Below are 22,103 nucleotides of genomic sequence, written 5' to 3'. Positions count from 1 at the left end.
AATGGCTTTTGCTGTGGGATGCGACTAAGAAAATTTCAGGAAAGACCAACTAGAGCAGGGCTGGCCAACCTGCGGCTCTCCAGCTGTTGCAAAACTACAACTCCCAGCATGCCCAGACAGCCTACAACTATCAGCCTACAGCAGGGCATGGTGGGAATTGTAGTTTTACAACAGCTGGAGAGCCACAGGTTGGCCAGCCCTGAACTAGAGCATCTGAACTTTATTTGGGATTAATCAGAGGCAGGTGTATGCTGACTCCTATTTAACATGATTTTGAATTTGATTGCTTAATTCTGAACACAGCTACATCCCCAATTATAAGAGTGTGTGCAACCACATTATTTTAGTTTCTTTTTGTTTTCTTCCTTCTACCTAAAAGATTTCAGTTTGTTTTTTAATTGAGTTGGTACAGTTTATAGGTCACATTAAAGGTGGAAAAAGTTCTGAAATTATTTATCTTTGTCATTTTTTAACAGCACAGAAACCTGACATTTTAACAGGGGTGTGTAGACTTTTTATATCCACTGTATATAGGCAGGCAAGAAACCCACAGCAGCATGCTAGAATTTCTCTCTCATACGCCCTAAACAAATCGAAAAAAATTCAGGTTAGTCAGAATCTGAACTTTTTGGGAAAGAATCGATTTGTTCATCCTTAATTCAGATGTTTATTACTAGTTATGGAACCATATACCTGCCACAGTCTCTGTTGCCATAGATGGGGTAATGTCTCTGAAACTTGTAGGAGGCAGCTTAAAAAAAGGTTAAGAGCAAAGATGTGGTATAAAAATCCTAATCAAACTGTCGAAAAAAATTAAGAGGATCAAGACATAAATCCTATAACAATTCCGTTTTAAGGCATCAAAGTAAAATTGTAAATTATACTATTAATAGTAACCCACTAATGGAAATTCTGAATATTAATATTGTAAATTGCCCATATTTATGTATTTCATCATTTTGCAGTCTTTATTATAATTTGTGTTTCTACACCTTTAACAGCCGGCTTGTTAAGTAAAATCTATGTTCTATGCATGGTATCTCGTATCATTAATTTCCAGCAAAAGCCAGCTGTAACTAGTGATTTTCTGATAATGCATTCCTAGCATGAAGCTGTATTCAGGACATCCATTCTGCATGTCACAAGGTTGTGGCTCTTAAATTAATATTGCTTGTTATGGCATTTTATGCTAGTTATTCAAATACGAGGCTAGGTCTATCAATCTGGCTACAGGATACCATTCCTTTCAGCCCGTGACATTCCATAATTAAAGCAGGATACATTCTGTGGTTAGAAATAGTATGCAAAATTCATGGAATATAATATATAATACTAGAGCATATGGCGAGGAAAGGAAAACTTGCTGCGTGATTTCAGTGAATGACATGGCTTGCAGTAAACATTGGAAAACTGATTTACAATGTCATTGTATGCGTAGAAGGTAGCGGAGGTAGGAAGACATCCTAATCACATCATCTACACATAAATCACTGCACAGAATTGATTTACCATTTGATCCAGTGGATCTCCCCAAGGTGTGCTTAATATATTGGGGGGCTTTAACAGAGTATATTTCGCTTTCCTTCAGGAATAAGAAAATATGTGAAGATTAAATCCTCTTTCAGTTAATATCCCTTTGGTAACTGCAGTACCCTTGTTCATCAGTTAGGAGAGGCATTAAAGAGGTGGAAATATTAAAGGTTTGTCCAGTCCTTAAATATTGTTGGCCTATCCTCAACCTAGTGTGAATCAGATTTTGATAGCCTCTCTCCAGTCTGCTGTTCGGGGGTAGGTTTGATGTTGCAAGTAAGAGACGTTACTACAAAGCTCCACCCAATGTGTGTGGTTACTGCATCGCTAATCCCATACACTTCATTGGGTGCTTCGGGCAGTAACCAGCTCCCTCCATTACACAACTGATGGGGCTGTGTACTTCCGAACAAGATTGGCTGGCTGCACAACAAGCTTTTTGTCCACTACCATTCCTTCATTGGAGACCAGGAAAGGTCTGCTTTTAAAAATCCCTTAGGGCTCATTCAGACGGCCGTATGCTGTCCGCAAAAATACTGAATGCTATCCTTTTTTTGCGGATCCGCAAAAAAAATGAAACATGTCCTATACTTGTCCGTGAAAATCAGGACATGGCCCCATTGAAGTCTATGGGTCCGCAAAAATACTGAATGCTATCCGTTTTTTTGCGGATCCGTTTTTTTGCGGATCCGCAAAAAAACGGATAGCATTCAGTATTTTTGCGGACAGCATACGGCCGTCTGAATGAGCCCTTATTGTTAGATTCTTTATCAAATGTCTGGCTGCTGTAAACCCCAATGATCAGCTAAAAATTTGGAAACTTGGCTCAGAAAAACCACAGGAGAAATGAGGCATTAAAAAATTCCCATTGAATGTGGGCTGTCATACAAAACTATATTGGGTCCTCCAACATAAGAAGTGTTCTCTGGCACGTAGATGAAAATCCTGAACAGAGGATTGTAGCTGGCCAGCTAAGACCTGTCCTAGGTTGCTAACATAGCTTATATGTTTATACAGCTAGACCTGCCAATAACCTTAATACAGTTCCTATGTTTGTGTGTTAAAGACAAAAGCAGAGTTATTTAAAGTGACTTCATGTTTGGATGTCCTATAACTGTTATATATATTGTGTTCACAGAAGCAGAAAAGATAGTATGCCTTTAACAGTTAAACTGATGTTGCTAAGAAGGAGGCTTGAGCAATCCTAGCTAGCCTCACACAGCCCAGGAGTTTTGACCAATTACAGCCAGCCTCACACATAGCTTGTGTGGGAAATTCCCCTAGCAGGAGCTGCTGGAATCATTATTCACCAGAGAGAGGAGCTGAACAGACACGCACTCCACCAAGAGCTGTGTTTTATGGAAGTAGAGAGGCCAAAATAGGTATTTAAAACAGTTATATAATGTTCCTACTCTTAATATAGTGATTAGAACTGTATGCTGAACTGTTTATATGTATGTTTACTTACAGTTCCACCATACAAACGAACTAGTAGGCCATACAATCCAAACAAATTGCATACAAATGCGAACTGCTCATACCAGATCATAAGCACTTGTATAGAGAAAACTGCAAACCAAGTAGAGCAAGTGAACTATTGGTTAACCTCAGATATACCTCTCAGAGAGATCATAAAGTGCTTAAATAACTTAAAGTGAGAGTACAGATACTGAAGAAAAAAATATATCCACTATATTTTTTATGTTGAATGACGAGATTGAACAGTTGAACCACCATCTTATGCATACCGCCATTTTATGATACCTTATTCAACACGTGTTTTGCACATAGACTATCTGCTGCGGAGGCGGCAGTGTTATATATGAAGAAAAATTGAAGTTAATAAAGAAGTTATTTAAAGCATTTGGTGTGCTCCTTAAACCTACTGCTTCCATAGAACGGCGCTAGAGGAATTACAGAGTAAGGACTCTTGTACACCGTTTTTTTTTTTTTTTTTTTCGTTTTGTTCCGTACACGGACCGTATACACTTCAATGGATCCGCAAATGGAGTACCTTCCGTTTCCGTTTTTCCGTTCCGTTCAAAGATAGAACATGTCCTATTATTGTCCACATAACGGACAAGGATAGTACTATTCTATCAGGGGCCAGCTGTTCCGTTCCGCAAAAAACTTAATGCACACGGACGTCATCTGTATTTTTTGCGGGTCAGTTTTATGCGGACCGCAAAATACTGAAAAAGCCATACGTTGTGTGCAAGAGGCCTAATAGACAGTCTGGTTAGACTAAAAAGTCAGAGATATCAAAATTCTTCTAATGCCACAGCACAAAAGGCACTTCATAGTACTGCGCCTGCCACAGTGGAACTATTACCCTCAGAGGGTGAAGCGATAGCGCACCTCAACTTGCACAGAAAAGAGCGCATTAGAGCAGCGGAGCACCAGCATATACCACCGCAAACCAACTGTTCCCTGAGTGAGCAAGCAAAGACACCTCAGCAGAGCTACCATAGAAGTCATAGAACGTGTGCATTAGTCAATCTACAGCCGACTCTTAAAGTGGCAGAGTGGCAAAGGCAAAATAGTCAGAGAAAGAGCGCCAACCCTCCTGCGATCCCTAGGGAGAGAAAGAGACGCATGGTGGGAGGCCAAAGTCCAGAGCTAGATTGCTCGCACATCTATCCACGGAGAGACCACGTACTGCAGCCAGCTAGTTTCCCGCCACTAGGCCCAAAGCCTGCAGCAGTATATCCAAGCCAGAGCATCGCAAGTCTGCGCAGAGCATCACAGCAATAAAAGACACTTCTCCTTTAAGACTGACATTTGTACCTGCTCTTCAGATTAAGATCAAAGCTTTCCTTTTATTACTTATTATTGCACATAGGTTTTGGCATAAAGAGACATTTTCGTGTCCAGGAATAAAAGACAAAGGACAGTTTGTAATACATGGACTCTATTGCATTTAAAGTGAAAGTAATTTATTGCCTGTATCTATTGCTATTGCCTTTAAAGTGAAAGTCATTTATTTCTGCATTTATCAATATTGCATTTAAAGTGAAAGTTCCTTTTAATTTTCGTATTGATTGTTATAGCCTTTAAAGTAAAATGTCTGAGCCTAGTATTACCATGCCACTATTAGAGGATACAAAGATAGATAGAGTACAGGGGGAAGAGCAACATAACCTGTCTGAGTTAGAAGAGTCTGATGCAGCATTAGTTTTGCCTCAAACAAATTTAATCCAAACAAATGAACTAAGATGTTCATCATGTGCCAGAAAACCGACCTCAAAGATGCTGGAAAATCTGGAGCAAGAAACATCATTAAAAGATAAAAAGTTTGCCCAAATGTATGATTAGTGGAAATTATACATTAGAGGCATTCGTGGAAAGCTAAAACAAGAAAGTATAAAAAGGAACTTCAGTGATATGGTAGAGACGGTAGAAGAATCTGAATCAGAGATTATGGCAGCATATGTCAACCTGCGGTCGTTTAAGACACCTTCCCAGGACATTGTAAAGAACATGGACACATGTACTGCAGTCACTAAATATTTAGTAAAGCTCATGAGAGAACTTTCATCTGCAGCTATCTATGATGAAGTGAAAGCAAGAAGTAGAATAAATGAGCTTTTTATGAGAGACTATGCTAGGTCCTTAGGTGGAACCACAATCTCAAGTGTAACTTCCTTTGCTAGCAGAAGTGCCACCCACATATCAGAGTTCTCAAGTATTTCAGCTAAAAGAAAGGAATTAGCTTAACAACTTGCTGTCAAGAGAGCAGAAATTGAGATGGAAACTGCCATCGAGGCACAGCGCCATCAAATGGAAGCTGAAATGGAGGCACAGCGCCATCAAATGGAAGCTGAAATGGAAGCACAGCGCCAACAAATGAAAAGTTTGGAAAGGCAGAAAGAAGTTAAGATCATAGAAGCCAGACTCAGAGTACATGAGGAGGATATGAGTCAGAGTAGTCATAGGTCCATGTCTGTACTAAGTGACGAGGCAGACTTCTACTTTCCTACATACTCACAGGAGAATGGAAGGACATCTCCAGCACTTAGGAAAAAATAAACGAACCAGCACCTCCACAATAAGTGAATATGAGAACGCAGGTGCACGCTACCTTGGCTAAAACACACTTGGATACGTAGAACTACAGGTAACAGCACTCTGCTAGTCAATTGCGCAAAGATATAAGCAAACACTAAAAGAATAAATGCTTGGGGGTCATACTTACTGCAAATGCAGCTAGAAGCTTTTTGCGAATATAATTGATCAAAAATATTTCGGGCCCATCTACCGGTCGTCAAGGTCGCTTCTAATCAGATGGGTCCTACTCTGACATGCCTCTCCTGGGCTTACAGCCTACAATCTGGGCAAAGTAGTACCAAGCTGCATCCTACACATGCCTCTCCCAGGTTGTGAGCCTGCAGTATGGGCTGGGTAGAATACAGCTGTACAGCTGTTCAATTATATTCGCAAAAAGCTTCTAGCTGCATTTGCAGTAAGTATGACCCCCAAGCATTTATTCTTTTAGTGTTTGCTTATATCTTTGCGCAATTGACTAGCAGAGTGCTGTTACCTGTAGTTCTACGTATCCAAGTGTGTTTTAGCCAAGGTAGCGTGCACCTGCGTTCTCATATTCACTTATTGTGGAGGTGCTGGTTCGTTTATTTTTTCCCCATTGTCACTGCCACTAGGGGAGTGGCTCCCCCTGGTGGTGAGATTGAACCGTGCACCACCAGCCCATTTACCATGTGCTTTTAATTAGATAGCTTGTACAGCTGTATTCTACCCAGCCCATACTGCAGGCTCACAACCTGGGAGAGGCATGTGTAGGATGCAGCTTGGTACTACTTTGCCCAGATTGTAGGCTGTAAGCCCAGGAGAGGCATGTCAGAGTAGGACCCATCTGATTAGAAGCGACCTTGACGACCGGTAGATGGGCCCGAAATATTTTTGATCAATTATATTCGCAAAAAGCTTCTAGCTGCATTTGCAGTAAGTATGACCCCCAAGCATTTATTCTTTTAGTGTTTGCTTATATCTTTGCGCAATTGACTAGCAGAGTGCTGTTACCTGTAGTTCTACGTATCCAAGTGTGTTTTAGCCAAGGTAGCGTGCACCTGCGTTCTCATATTCACTTATTGTGGAGGTGCTGGTTCGTTTATTTTTTCCCCATTGTCACTGCCACTAGGGGAGTGGCTCCCCCTGGTGGTGAGATTGAACCGTGCACCACCAGCCCATTTACCATGTGCTTTTAATTAGATAGCTTGTACAGCTGTATTCTACCCAGCCCATACTGCAGGCTCACAACCTGGGAGAGGCATGTGTAGGATGCAGCTTGGTACTACTTTGCCCAGATTGTAGGCTGTAAGCCCAGGAGAGGCATGTCAGAGTAGGACCCATCTGATTAGAAGCGACCTTGACGACCGGTAGATGGGCCCGAAATATTTTTGATCAATTATATTCGCAAAAAGCTTCTAGCTGCATTTGCAGTAAGTATGACCCCCAAGCATTTATTCTTTTAGTGTTTGCTTATATCTTTGCGCAATTGACTAGCAGAGTGCTGTTACCTGTAGTTCTACGTATCTCCAGCACTTAGTGAGGAAATAATTCATTATCCTGCCATCCCTGCTCAGAAAGACAAAGAGAGGCCTAGTCCAGTGTCAGGAAAAGGGTGTGTGAATTTACTCTCTATCTCTACCAGAAAAGATAAAGAAAGGGACTCGCCTAATTCAGAACTAAGTGAGAAAATAGAACCGTATCATTCTATTCCTAGATGTCACGGCAATACTCAGGAGAGTGTTACAACCATTGTCCTAGCAAAACGACAGAGAACAGTCCTAGCTAGACTTCCCGTTCCAGAACCTACTGTATTTTCAGGAGACGTACTGAGGTTCATAGAGTGGAAGGCAAGTTTTGAGATGATCATTGAGCATCATTGCTTTAGTCCTGTTGACAAATTATTCTACCTTCAGAGATATGTTGGTGGAGAAGCCAAGGAAGTTCTTGAAGGTAACTTCTATAGAAAAGACGAAGAAGCCTACAGGAAAGCTTGGGAAAAATTGAATGCAAGATATGGTCATCCTTTCTTAGTACAAAGAGCCTTTAGAGAGAAACTGAATAACTGGCCTAAAATAGGTCCTAAAGAACACTTCAGACTCAAAGTATGGTGACTTCCTGCAAGCATGCAGCAATGCCATCCTACATGTTCAAGGACTGGAAGTATTGATCGACTATCTAGAAAACCACAGGATGCTAGCCAAGTTACCTGAAGAAGTGGCTTCTAGATGGAATCGCTATGTGACTGAACAGTTAGATCTAGGCAAGAACTTCCCAAGTTTTAAAGAGTTCTCTGCGTTCGTCAATAAGGAAGCACGGATAGCATGTAATCCAGTAACATCATCTTAAAATTCTTAGAAGAAAGGCCTGGAAGAGAGATAAGATGTGCAAGAGCAACTAGCTTTGCAACCAACACAGCAGCAAAAGGTCCAGATACCTACGAGAGCAAGTTCAAAGTTACTACTGGGATCAGTAGAGAGACAGAACCTACAAATCTTCAGACTGCCTTCAAGTGTATGTTCTGTGGAGAGAACCACTCCATACACAAGTGCCAACAATTGAAGGTTCCCAGAAGAAAAGAAGACATTTGTACTTGATAACCAACTGTGTTTTGGTAGTCTAAGAAAAGGTCATGTTACTAAGGATTGTAAGAATAATGCCACATGCAGCGTTTGCAAAGGACGCCATCCTACACCACTACATGAAGAACGTCCAAAGAAAGATAAATCCTCAATACCTAAAGATACTGAGGGAAAAAAAGAAAGTATCGGTATTCTCTTGCAGAGTGAGGGAAGGAGAAAGCAACGGCACATCAATGGTTGTACCAGTGTGCATTTCAAATTCTAAAAGGAGGAATAAGAAGGTATACGCCTATGCGCTACTGGATGCCCAGAGTGACGTCACCTTCATTGATCAAGAAATCTGCAAGAAATTACAAGTGGCTACAGAACCAGTGAAGCTCAAACTCCCCACGATGACAGGAAAATTTGTGAACAGTCAAAGGACTGAGAGTTAGAGGACATCATTCAAACTTCACATTAGATCTACCTCCAGCTTATACAAAAGACGATATGCCTCTAGATCGAGATTGCATACCTACCTGTAGAACAGCCAATAAATGGGAGCACCTATCTGACATATCTCATGAAATGTCCCCACTGAAGGAGTTTGGTGTTGAACTGTTGATAGGTTACCATTGTCCCAAAGCCTTGGTACCACGAAAGGTAATCACAGGAGGAAAGAGTGAACCCTACGCTGTTCAAACTGATCTAAGATGGGGTGTTTTTGGAGGAAAACAACAGATCGCAAACTCAAGACAGGTGACAGGATTGTGTCATCAAATATCTGTCCAAGAGTTACCAACCATAAGTCCAGCAAAAGTAATCAAGATCTTTGAATCCGACTTTGCAGATATAAGTTCTAAAGAAAAGAGTGTATCCAAAGAAGACATAAAGTTCGTACACACTCTAGAAGAAAGTATTCAGCAGAATCAACAAGGTCTTCTTGAAATGCCCTTACCTTTCAGAGAACGACCTTGTCTGCCAAATAACAGAAATCTTGCCCTAGCAAGATTTAAATGTTTGAAGAAAAGGATGGGAAGAGATCCCAAACTCGAGAATGATTATTTGAAATTCATGGAAGGTATCCTCGAAGAAGGACATGCAGAGAAAGCTAATAACCAACCTAAAGAAGTGTGGTACATCCCACATCAAGGTGTTTACCACTGAAAGAAACCAGATAAGATTAGAGTAGTATTTGATTGCTCAGCAAAGTACGATGGTGTTGCATTGAATGACCTTCTACTAATAGGACCAGATCTTAGAAACACTCTGCCTGGAGTACTCTGTGTAGATTCAGAAAGTATCCCGTAGCAGTCATGTGTGACGTTGAAAAGATGTTCCTCCAGTTTCATGTGAAGAATGAAGATAGAGACTTCCTGATGTTCCTATGGTGGGAGAATGGAGATACAGAAACAGAGCCAGCAGAATACAGAATGAAAGTACACTTGTTTAAAGCAGCATCGTCTCCAGGTTGTGCCAATTATGGTATGAAGTACCTGGCCAATCAAAATGAAAAAGATTGCCCATCAGCAGCAAATTTTCTGAAGAAAAACTTTTATGTAGATAATTATCTTATAAGTCTAGAGTCCACAGAATCTGCAATCAAACTAGTCAAAAAAAGCCAACAGTTATGCGGAAGAGGAAACCCGCGCCTTCATAAATTTATCTCAAACAACAGAGAGGTACTCTTCTTTGAAGTATCTATTGAAGAAAAAATTGAAACTAGACATACGATTCTTTCTGCAGTGGCTTCTATATATGATCCATTGGGATTCTTGGCCCCAGTAATCCTCAGAGCAAGAGAAATACTACAATAATTATGCAGACAGAAGTTAGGATGGGACAAGCCCATATATGAAAATTTGAGGCCAAGGTGGGAGAGTTGGATAAGAGACTTGCAAAACTTCAGAGAAGTTCGGATACCCAAATGTTTTTGTACCTCATGATTTCTGAAAGTACAAGAAAATAGAACTTCATCACTTTTTAGATGCCAGTAGTTATGGTTATGGTCAGTGCTCCTACATCAGAGTGAGCCCTTTTTATGGGGAAGGCCAAAGTTCTAGAAGTTCAAAAGGATGAAGACAAATTAGTAAGAAGAGTGTTGTTACAAATCGGAGACTCAAAACTTGACAAAAAATGAAAACGTCTCACTAATCCACTCAAGTTGGAACGTCCTATACAAAAGTTAGTTGTTCTACTTGAGAGTGATAAAAGACACTTGAGAGTTGAGAACATCATGGAAAATTCCTCAAATTCATGTTTAAGTCCTACTACTGAGAACATAGAATTATAGGTAATTTTGGTGGGAGTTTAGCTGGCCGGCTAAGTCCTGTCCTAGGTTGCTAACATAGCTTAAATGTTTATACAGCTAGACCTGCCAATAACCTTAATACAGTTCCTGTGTTTGTGTGTTAAAGACAAAAGCAGAATTATTTACAGTGACTTCATGTTTGGATGTCAAATAACTGTTATATATATTGTGTTCACAGAAGCAGAAAAGATAGTATGCCTTTAAGATTCATTATATAATGTAAGGTAAGCTCAATGATACAGCAGACACAACAGGAAGCATAGAGTTAAACTGATGTTGCTAAGAAGGAGTCTTGACCAATCCTAGCTAGCCTCACACACAGCTTGTGTGGGAAATTCCCCTAGCAGGAGCTGCTGGAATCATTATTCACCAGACAGAGGAGCTGAACAGACACACACTCCACTAAGAGCTGTGTTTTATGGAAGCAGAAAGGCCAAAATAGGTATTTAAAACAGTTATATAATGTCCCTACTGTTAATATAGTGATTAGAACTGTATACTGAACTGTTTATATGTTTGTTTACTTACAGTTCCACCATACAAACGAACTACTGGGCCATACAATCCAAACAAATTGCATACAAATGCGAACTGCTCATACCAGATCATAACCAATTGTACAGAGAAAACTGCAAACCAAGTAGATCAAGTGAACTATTGGTTAACCTCAGATATACCTCTCAGAGAGATCATAAAGTGCTTAAATAACTTCAAGTGAGAGTACAGATACTCAAGAGAGAAATATATCCACCATTTATGTTGAATGACAAGATTGAACAGTTTAACCACCATCTTATGCATACCGCCATTTTATGATACTTTATCCAACACGTGCTATGTACATGGACTATCTGATGCGAAGGCGGCAGTGTTATATATGAAGAAAAGTTGAAGTTAATGAAGAAGTTATTTCAATCATTCGGTGTGCTCTTTAAACCTACTGCTTCCATAGTACAGCGCTAGAGGAATTACAGAGTAATAGACCGTCTGTTTAGACTAAAAAGTCAGAGATATCAAAATTCTTCTAATGCCACAGCGCAAAAGGCACTTCATAGTGCTGCGCTTGCCACAAGGATTATTAGCTCTCGTTTCATGTGATTGCAGAAGCAGTTTCCATTAAAGGCCATTTAAAGGCCATTTTTTGAAAATCGCATAAATCACAACAAGTGATAAAACGATATGATTGGAATTCATTGTCAGTAGCCAGAGTAATGTTAGTCACCCGCAGAGCTACTGTGAAAACGTATCAGAGTGAAACAGCATGCAGATAAATCAGCCTGAATCTGTGTGCAGGTCTGCCCCGCATGGTGCCATCATCTGATCTCCTCTGCAGCTAAAGGGGGTCATTACAAAAATACAATTAAATAAGGATATTGATATTTATGTAGTATTCAAAGATGGTGCCCAGTTCCTCAAACCAAGGTGGACATATGCAGGTGGTGTCTGAAAAGAGATGCGGACACACATTAGGGGGAACCCCTACCAATTAATCATTTATAAAATATCCAGTGAATATCTCAAAAAGGTGACCCTTTTGAATAATCTTTAAAGGGGTTTTCCAGGACTTCATGAGTCATCAATATTAGATCAGTGGTGGTCCAACACCAGGCACCCCCGTTGATTAGCTAATTTGGGTAGCCGCCGGTGCCAGACACTATACGGAAACTTCCACTGCAACGTTTCCGATACTAGCGTACTGCAGCTCAGCTCCCTTTCACTTGAATGAGAGCTGATCTGCCATACCCTAACTGCCAAGATGGGCTGTTCAGTGGGAGTGCCAGGTGTTAGACCCCCACCAGCCTGATAATGGATGACCTATCCTTAGAATAGGCTACCAATTCCTAAGTTTCAGAAAAGCCCTGTATAAGTGATAAAGTATTTATCTCACTAGGCTTCAAAAATATTGCTGATAGTGAGTATGACTTTTATAGAGTGTAAAAAAATAAGTTGAGAGAGAACCCAATCTGTTTCCAATTTTCAGGTAAACACCAGCACAGACGGATTATACTTGTCATGGGACTTTAATAAAAATTGCATATTCATGAAATATGCTTTATAGCAATTTGCAGTGTAGTTTTTTGTTGGGTTTTATGGGCAATAATTGAACATTGAGTATCTTATAGATTTATCCTGTCCAGTTGACAATGTTATAACATTTATAAAGTGAGAGTGATGTTTTGAAAGCATTCTTACTTTGCCTAAAACTGTACTGTATATAATAAACACAACACCCACATATACACATAGGGGCACATGTATTAGGACCGTAGTTTTATACACTTAATAAAGCCAGATAGTTGGCAGAGGATCTGCCAAAGTTATGAAGAGGCATCAGCTTCTCCATAACTTCGGCGCATTCAGCGCCAGTTCTAAATGTAGGACAGCTTCCAAGCTGTCTTACAGTCCTGATCAAAAGTTTAAGACCACTTGAAAAATGGCAAAAAATCATATTTTACATTGTAGGATCTTAACAAGGTTCCAAGTAGAGCTTCAACATGCCTACAAGAAGAAATGAGAGTGAGACAAAACATTTTTTGAGCATTCAATTAATTGAAAATAACGATTAAACTGAAACAGGCTGTTTATCAGCTGATTCAAATTTTAGGACCACATGCCTTTAACCCCTTTGAGACACAGCCTTATTTCACCTTAAGGACCAGGCCATTTTTTGAAAATCTGACCAGTGTCACATTAAGTGGTGATAACTTTAAAACGCTTTGACTTATCCAGGCCATTCTGAGATTGTTTTTTCGTCACATATTGTACTTCATGACACTGGTAAAATGAAGTCAAAAAAATTAATTTTTATTTATAAAAAAATACCAAATTTACCAAAAAATTTGTAAAAAAAAATGCAAATTTCCAAGTTTCAATTTCTCTACTTCTATAATACATTGTAATACCTTCAAAAATAGTTATTACTTTACATTCCCCATATGTCTACTTCATGTTTGGATCATTTTGGGAATGATATTTTATTTTTTGGGGATGTTAGAAGTTTAGAAGATGCTTAGAAGTTTAGAAGCAAATCTTGAAATTTTTCTGAAATTTTCAAAAACCCAATTTTTAGGGACCAGTTCAGGTCTGAAGTCACTTTGCGAGGCTTACATAATAGAAACCACCCAAAAATGACCCCATTCTAGAAACTACACCCCTCAAGGTATTCAAAACTGATTTTACAAACTTTGTTAACCCTTTAGGTGTTCCACAAGAATTAATGGAAAATAGAGATACAATTTAAAAATTTCTTTTTTGCCAGATTTTCCATTTTAATAATTTTTTTCCAGTTACAAAGCAAGGGTTAACAGCCAAACAAAACTCAATATTTATGGCCCTGATTCTGTAGTTTACAGAAACACCCCATATGTGGTCGTAAACTGCTGTACGGGCACAGAAGGAAAGGAATGCCATACGGTTTTTGGAAGGCAGATTTTGCTGGACTGCTTTTTTTGACACCATGTCCCATTTGAAGCCCATTTTAGAAACTACGGGATAGGGTGGCAGTATTGTTGGTACTAGTTTAGGGTACATATGATTTTTGGTTGCTCTATATTACACTTTTTGTGAGGCAAGGTAACAAGAAATAGCTGTTTTGGCACCGTTTTTATTTTTTGTTATTTACAACATTCATCTGACAGGTTAGATCATGTGGTATTTTTATAAACCAGGTTGTCATGGATGCGGCGATACCTAATATGTATACTTTTTTTTTCTTATTTATGTACGTTTTACACAATGATTTCTTTTTTGAAAAAAAAAAAAATCATGTTTTAGTGTTTCCATAGTCTGAAAGCCATAATTTTTTCAGCTTTTGGGCGATTATCTTGGGTAGGGTATGATTTTTGCGGAATGAGATGACGGTTTGATTGGCACTATTTTGGGGTGCGTGTGACTTTTTGATCGCTTGCTATTACACTTTTTGTGATGTAAGGTGACAAAAAATTGTTTATTTAGCACAGTTTTTATTTTTTACGGTGTTCATCTGAGGGGTTAGGTCATGTGATATTTTTATAGAGCCGGTCGATACGGACGCAGCGATACCTAATATGTATACTTTTTTTCCCCCCTATTTTTTACCAATTTTTTTTAGCTTTATTTGGGGAAAATGACGTTTCTTTTTTATTTTTACTTGAAACTTTTGGGGGGAAAACTTTCTTTTTTCTACTTTTTTTTCACTAAATTTTTTGTCCCACTTTGGGACTTGTGTATTGGAATGCATTGGCTGTATGATTAATAGTGTGTATTACTCGTACAGCTTCCTGCCTATGAGATCCAGGGGGCTGGATCTCACAGGCTCGTCACCGGAAGGCAGCGCGATGCCTTCCTTAGGCATCGCGCTGCCTTCCATGCCATCGGGTCCCCCCTACAGCCGCATGGTACCGACCGCTGCAACCGCAGGTAAAAGCCGTAAACCGCAGATCTGAATTGACCTGCGGTTTGCGGCGATCGCCGACAGCGCATTTAGCCAAGGTGCCTGCTCAATGATTTGAGCAGGCACCGGGTTCCGATCTCCGGGCGGCGGTGATCGGAAATACACATGACGTCATGTGTCCTTAAGTACCAGGACAACATGCCTTACCGGTACGTCATGTGTCCTGAAGAGGTTAAAAGGCCAAATCTGTGCAAAGATGTGGATTCATTGTCATTTTCTGTCAGGTAGTCACACGTTGTGATGGCAAAGGCAAAATAACTCTCCCTTTTTGAACGTGGTCGGGTTGTTGAACTGCATAAGCAGGGTCTCTAACAGCGCACCATCGCTGCTGAGGTGGGACGCAGTAAGACAGTCATTTGGAATTTCTTAAATGATCCTGAGGATTATGGAACAAAAAAGTCAAGTGAAAGACCCAAAAAAAAATTATCAGCACTGAGCCAGAGGATCCAATTGGCTGTCCATCAAGACACTGGATGATCCTCGACCCAAATTAAGGCCCTTACTGGTGCTAACTGCAGCCCCATAACCATCAGACGGCATCTGAGACTGAAGGGCTTCAAAAACAAAAAACGTCTTCAAAGACCGAGTCTCCTTGAATGCCACAGAACTGCTCGTTTGGACTTTGCAAGAGAGCACCAAACATGGGACATTCAAAGGTGGAAGAAAGTTTTATTCTCTGATGAGAAAAAATTTAATCTTGATGGTCCTGATGGTTTCCAATGTTACTGGCATGACAAGCAGATCCCACCTGAGATGTTTTGTACGCGCCACAGTGGAGGGGGCGCCATAATGGTCTGGGGTGCTTTTTCCTTCAGTGGAACAATGAAGCTTCAGGAAGTGCAGGGGCGTCAAACGGCCGCTGGCTATGTCCAGATGTTGCAGAGAGCATTCCTCATGACTGAGGGCCCTCGTCTGTGTGGTAACGACTGGGTTTTTCAACAGGACAACGCTACAGTACACAATGCCCGCAGGACAAGGGACTTCTTCCAGGAGAATAACATCACTCTTTTGGCCCATCCTTGCGTGTTCCCCTGATCTAAATCCAATTGAGAACCTTTGGGGATGGATGGCAAGGAAAGTTTACAAAAATGGACAACAGTTCCAGACAGTAGATGGCCTTCGTGCGGCCGTCTTCACCACTTGGAGAAATGTTCCCACTCACCTCATGGAAACTCTTGCATCAAGCATGCCGAAACTAATTTTTGAAGTGATAAACAATAACTGCGGAGCTACTCATTACTGAGTTCATGTTTGGAAGTTGGATTTCTGTTTTGGGGGGGCCTAAACTTTTGATCAGCTGAAAAACCTGTTTCAGTTTATTCGTTTTCATTAATTTTGTCTCACTCCCATTTCTTCTTGTTGCATGTTGAAGCTCTACTTGGAACCTTGTTAAGATCCAGCCATGCTAAATATGTTTTTTTGCCAGGACTGTATATTTTTCTGTTCTCTTTCTAGGACATTGTTTGAAGCAACTAACACATACAAAGTGTGCAATAATTGAGGAATTTCTCTTGGTGGAGCCACCTGGTGTGTGCAGGGTACATACCATGCTATACTTTTACGATTTCAGTTGCGTTAATTGTGCCCCCCAGTCGTGGGACACTTCACATTGATCTTCACTTTAGGTGTGGCCTTCCTGCAAAAAAGTTTTTCTTCTGATTGCGATTCCCGATATTGTATTGAATACTTATATCTTTATTCATATATAGCGTTTCTCCCAGTAGTTTATGGTAACTGGACAGGTCCATAGCTCTTCATATGTGTTCGTGCACATTTGATGCGAGTATGCATACGTGTGGCAGAGAGCAACTATGGCTCATGTCTAAGAACTCAAGGACACCACTAATCGCAAATATATTATTCTTTTACTATATTCTACGAATGAACTGGTCCTTGTATTACGCAGCTGTGTTGTTTTGTTATATTTTATCTATAATTCATCTAAGACTTTCCTATGAATTATTGCTATGTGTATAGGCAGCTGAACATTCAGTAATATACAGAGTTTGCTCTGAAATGCATTACGGTAATTATGGAGGCCAACTAGACGGTAGACATAGGTATTTAGTCTCTGTGGATTTGTATGATTTTTTTTAAATAGATCCGGTGCTGGCATATGAACCATTACTGTATAACATACATTAATGTAAGGATACCAGGGCCACTTAAATAAAAAAATGGTATGCTCACTTTTTCAATCCATAAATACAATCTCTGCTGACATGTATAAAGCTCAGGCTCATGTCTCTATCAGTCCATAGAATAATACAATAATCCACTTCCTATCGTTTTCCAAAGTGAAGAGTCCATTAATGTGATTATCTATATGGTCCATTTACAGTGGATAAAGCCATTACCTCATTCCCTTGATGGCCTGCAGATGTAAATTAATCAATCAGTGCAGTAATACTCTTCCTATTTATTGCTACTCTTATTTATACAGTAACTACATCATTCCTGTCATTTCGCAACACATTTTCTCCGATTTAGGTACCTAGAGATCAGTAATTCACTGATCTCTGACCATTGATCGATCCACAAACCTGGGCTTCACAAGTCATTCACTTCTTTTTGCCATCCATTTGTGGATGGACTTTTTTTCTGTTTGCCATCCAATTATGATACTATGGGAAAACTGTTCCTGAATATATTAAAGGGCATCTGTCAGCAGGTTTGTACTTATGACACTGTCTGACCTGTTACATGTGCATTTGGCAGCTGAAGGCATCTGTGTTGGTCCCATGTTCATATGTGCCCGCATTGCTAAGGAAAATTATGTTTAGACTCTAGGAGCAACGGGGGCGTTGCTATTACACCTAGAGGCTCTGCTCCCTCTGCAGCTGCTGTGCCCCCTGCTCTCTGAGTGACAGTGCCATGCAGTGAAAACCTCATCACGCTTGCCTGGCCCTGTCAAAGAGGGTGCAGCAGTTGCAGAGAGAGCAGAGTTTCTAGGACTCAAAGCAGTGCCCCGTTGCTCCTAGATTCTCATTTGCATATATTAAAACATCATTTTTCTGAGCAATGCAGGCACATATAAACATGGGACCAACACAGATGCCTTCAGCTGCCAAGCGCACATGCAATAGGTCAGCCAGTTTCATGTACAAATCTGCAAACAGATGCCCTTTAAATATAGCACCCTGTAGGCATCCGGACAGGGTCACATGCACCCCTGTGCCCAATCACTAACCTCAATAGTAACCCCAACATCACTTCTGGGTCATATACTGCTTGGGGGCAAGTCACTGCTGAGGCCAGTAAGGGAACACAGCAGCAATTGTGACCTCATCCAGATGTGTACAAGCCTGAAACCAGAAGCATCAGTGAGAGGAGCTCTGCGCTGGAACCGAGCAGCAGAGAGCAGGGGAGTAGATTTCTTTATTCAGGGCATAGTACTGGATACTTTTAAAAGGCTCCCTAAAGCTAAACAATCCCTTTTAAACAACTAACTAGTGTACCCACCTGAACAAAATATTTAAGGGTCTACACCACCCATTCCTTACTTTAAAGGCTATGGACACCTTTGGAGGCAATTTTTTATCATTGCCTTTTACTCACTTTGAACTTTTTTATTGTTCTTTTATTTAAAAAAAAATCTGTTTTTCCTCTACAGCTTTTAGTTTTACTATTGCTCTCTGCCTCACAGTGAATCTGTCATGGAGCTATTCTGAGGGTTCCATCTGTAGCACTTATATCTAAACTCCTGACAGTTCATAAACATTCATTTAAGGTGTATTCTTATCAGTTTGTGAATAATTTAGCTAGTGTTTGTCAGCTGTCAGGAGTTCAGAGATAAGGGCTACAGATGGAGCCATCAGAGCAGCTCCCTGATGGATTCAATGTGAGGCAGAGAGCAATAGTCTGTACATGTAGTGAAATTGAATGTGGTAGAAAAAAAAAAAATTGAAAAATTTTAATAATGATAATTAAAAAAAAGGATTTTAGCTCAAAATGAGTAAAATGCATTGAAAAAAAATTACCCCCAAAGGTGTAGCATTCTACTCCAGTCTTCCTCCCTGGCAGGTCACATTTAAGTATGTAAGCTGTATTCTTATCAATTAGTGAATAATTTAACTATAATAAGTGTTTATAAGCTGTCAGGAGTTCAGAGATAGGGGCTACAAATCAAGCCATCACAGCAGCTCCCTGATAGATTCAGTGTGAGGCAGAGAATAATAGGCTGTAGATGCAGTGAAACTGAAAGTTGTAGAAGACAATATGTTGAAAATCTTTAATAAAGATAATTTTTTTTATTTATTTTGGCCGAAAATTACCCCCAAAAGGTGTCCATATCGTTTAAGCAGTCTACTCCAGACTTCCTCCCTGGTAGGTTACATTTATGTCGAGGTGATGGTTATGATATTATATGGGCAGTTGTATGGAAATGGGTTATCTAAAACGGTCAACCCGTTTAAATGGACACTGTAAGCTCTTGGACACTGTAGGCAAAGTCAAACTCTAACGAAGGAAGCCCATGCAAATTTTTGTAAATGCAACATGTTACTGTTTTAGTCACATATTTTATACGGAGAATTTGGATTTAGTATGAGTTTAAGATATTGTGTAAAACACAGTGCTACTGTAATGCTACTGTATCGACAGTAACAGACAACTGTGTACATTTTCTGTAAGCAAAGTCTTTGAATCTTTCTTTAATAAGTAGAAATACTCTTAGTTCTGCCTTTCTCATGGACATCGTCTTGTGTTTTCTGCAGTTTTCATGCTGTGGAGGAGACCAGTTTACAGACTGGAAGGTGAATCCATATCATTCATGCAACAGCACCGGTCCTCTATCCTGTGGGGTGCCATACACATGCTGTATAACCGGAACGGTAAGACCAACAAGTAATATTGTATTTCATTTTAAGATTTTTTTATGTAATATGAAACATTTAAGCTGAAAATGTGACAGTACCAGAGTGCTGGGGCAGCATGAGAGAAGAACTTTAGTCATATGTGCAAGGAGGTTATAAGATATAAGATTTGTCACCCTTGTCAATAGTTCAAACAGCTTGGGCCTAGGGCAGGTCATAGAGTTTCATGACTTACAGTACCACTGATGACACTCAGATTTACCTCTCTGGCCCAGATGTCACTTCCCTGCTATCCAGAATCCCAGCATGTCTATCAGCTATATCCCCCCTTTCTTCTCTTCCCATTTTCTAAAACTCAACATGGAGAAAACTGAATTCATCATCTTTTCCCTACGATGCCACTCAGCCCCACAACAAACAAACCAGTCCATGGCTCCATGCTTTCTCCAGTCTAAAAATCATCTGCCTTGGTATAACATTTGATACTGCCCTGTCCTTCAAACTGCACATCCAAACCCTTACCACATCCTGCTGACTCCTACTCAAATACTTTTCTTGTATTCGCACCTTCCTCAACCCTGTGTCAACTAAAATACTAGTGCATGTCCTCATGATCTCCTGCCTAGACTACTGCAACATCCTCTGCTGTGGCCTCCAATCTGACATTTTTGTGCCCCTTGTGAAGAAGCGAAAAGTTTTGTTTTGTGTTTAAAACTGCTTTTATGTTTGTAACTAGAGAGGAGCAAATCACATAAAACTTTGTTCTAATACTGTACGGAGCAGGAGCTCTGTACAGTATTAGAATGTATTGGCTCTGATAAGCCGAAGTTATTACTTCGCGAAGTCTGGCGAGACTTCGCATAATAACTTCTGAATTTAATTTATACTGTAAAAAAACATTTCCCAAACTCGGGTTCAGTTTCAAGTGGTACCGAAGTCGATTCGCTCATCTCTATTTGTAACCTTGGTTGTGGTACATGAGTTCCCCTGGTCTGATGAAACTGCTGTGTGATCAAGTTTGAATGCATCACTTTTCTTACTTTTCTAATTGGCTGTCCACCTAATGCTTTATCTATTACATTCTTGCTACCTAGGAGTCAGTGTATAAAAACTAATGCAAATCCTCACAAAAATATGAGCTAGTATATTAAAATGTTACTGTTTCTATGTAACAGTGTTACCTGCACTGCAGCATGATGTCTCATCTGACCTTCTAACACGTATAAAATGTCACTTCTCTCCCCTCTACCAGTTCCCTAACTGGTCACCTATTGCCCAGCAAATTCAGTTCAACATATTAACAATGATATACAAGACCATTCCCAATCTGTCTCCTCTATATCTCTGACCTAATTTCCTGATGCCTCCTCACGCTTAATCTCCAATCCTACTTAGACACCCTTCTCTGGTCTCCTGCTCCTCACACAGTCATCTCCAAGATTTCTCCTGAATCCTCCATGCTATAGAACTCCTTACCTACCCCAAAGCATGAGACTGTCCCCCACCAAACACACTTTCAAAAGCAACCCGAAAACGCACCTCTTCAGGAAAGCCTACAACCTACAATAATCCTGCTGCCACTTCTCAGCCTTATGAGCACCTTCTACCCTCACCTGCTGTGCCCGTCCCTTGTCGATGGTAAGCCCTCGTGGGCAGAGTCCTCCCCTCCTCTGTACCAGTCTGTCACTCTGTTTATGTTTGTTGTTCTTGATTTTTTATTATGTTATGTATGTAAACTATTTTGCAGTGTACAACGTATTAATGGAACTTAAATAATGAGTATTAATTCAGAGATTCTCTCATGTTATACAAATCTCACTCCCGTTAGTGCATATTAGATTGATAAATGGCGTCCTTTTTTAGTGTATGTGCAAGTTAAAAACTTTGCAGGTTACTCACAACACTCGTGGTGAGAAGAGGCAACGATTCAAGCTTTGGATAAATCATTCAATTCAGTGGCCATCATCATGGGAAACTTAGCAAGGTAGAATTGCTTGTAATTTTTAAGAATGAAGTGCTCACAGCCTTCCATGAGATGTTTCATTACCAATGTGTTTTGTCCTAGAGCTGACTGTCTCATGGCGTGTGATAGTTTGATGTCAGTTGATATATTTCAGTGATATTTGTGTTCTCTTGTACACTATTATCAGTTAAAAAACCTCAGAAAACCCCTTATATGAGATCTTCCAAATCTTATCTACACTGCATTTTTTTCAATGAGGAAATTTACCTTCGCTATAGATTTTAATCTGCGATTGTTTGTTCAAATTTTCAGTGCATATTCCACCCTTTGCAATGCATAGATCCTTGCAAATCCATAAGTAACTTGTGGATTTGGTGCAGAAACGCACTAAAATCCACCCAAAAATCTGTGTGGAAAATGAATATAAATTGCATTGCCGTGTGTCATTTACTGATGGGAACACATTGTC

At 40.1% G+C, this 22,103-nt stretch overlaps 1 protein-coding gene across 2 annotated transcripts in view; it reads left to right on the top strand.

Moving 5' to 3' along the window:
* The window catches only part of LOC120986078 (tetraspanin-15-like), a 249,986-nt gene that overhangs the window by 158,151 nt on the left and 69,732 nt on the right, over positions 1 to 22,103 (top strand). For both annotated transcript variants that reach the window (XM_040414403.1, XM_040414402.1), the window contains exon 5: positions 19,573 to 19,689. In XM_040414403.1, coding sequence (XP_040270337.1) covers positions 19,573 to 19,689 — 117 coding nt within the window. The remainder of the gene's footprint in view (positions 1 to 19,572; positions 19,690 to 22,103) is intronic.

The sequence above is a fragment of the Bufo bufo genome, chromosome 1 (genome assembly GCF_905171765.1).
Source record: "Bufo bufo chromosome 1, aBufBuf1.1, whole genome shotgun sequence".
Lineage (NCBI taxonomy): Eukaryota > Metazoa > Chordata > Amphibia > Anura > Bufonidae > Bufo > Bufo bufo.
The sequence above is the reverse complement of the archived record's forward strand: the minus strand, read 5'-3'. Positions and strand labels throughout refer to the sequence as shown.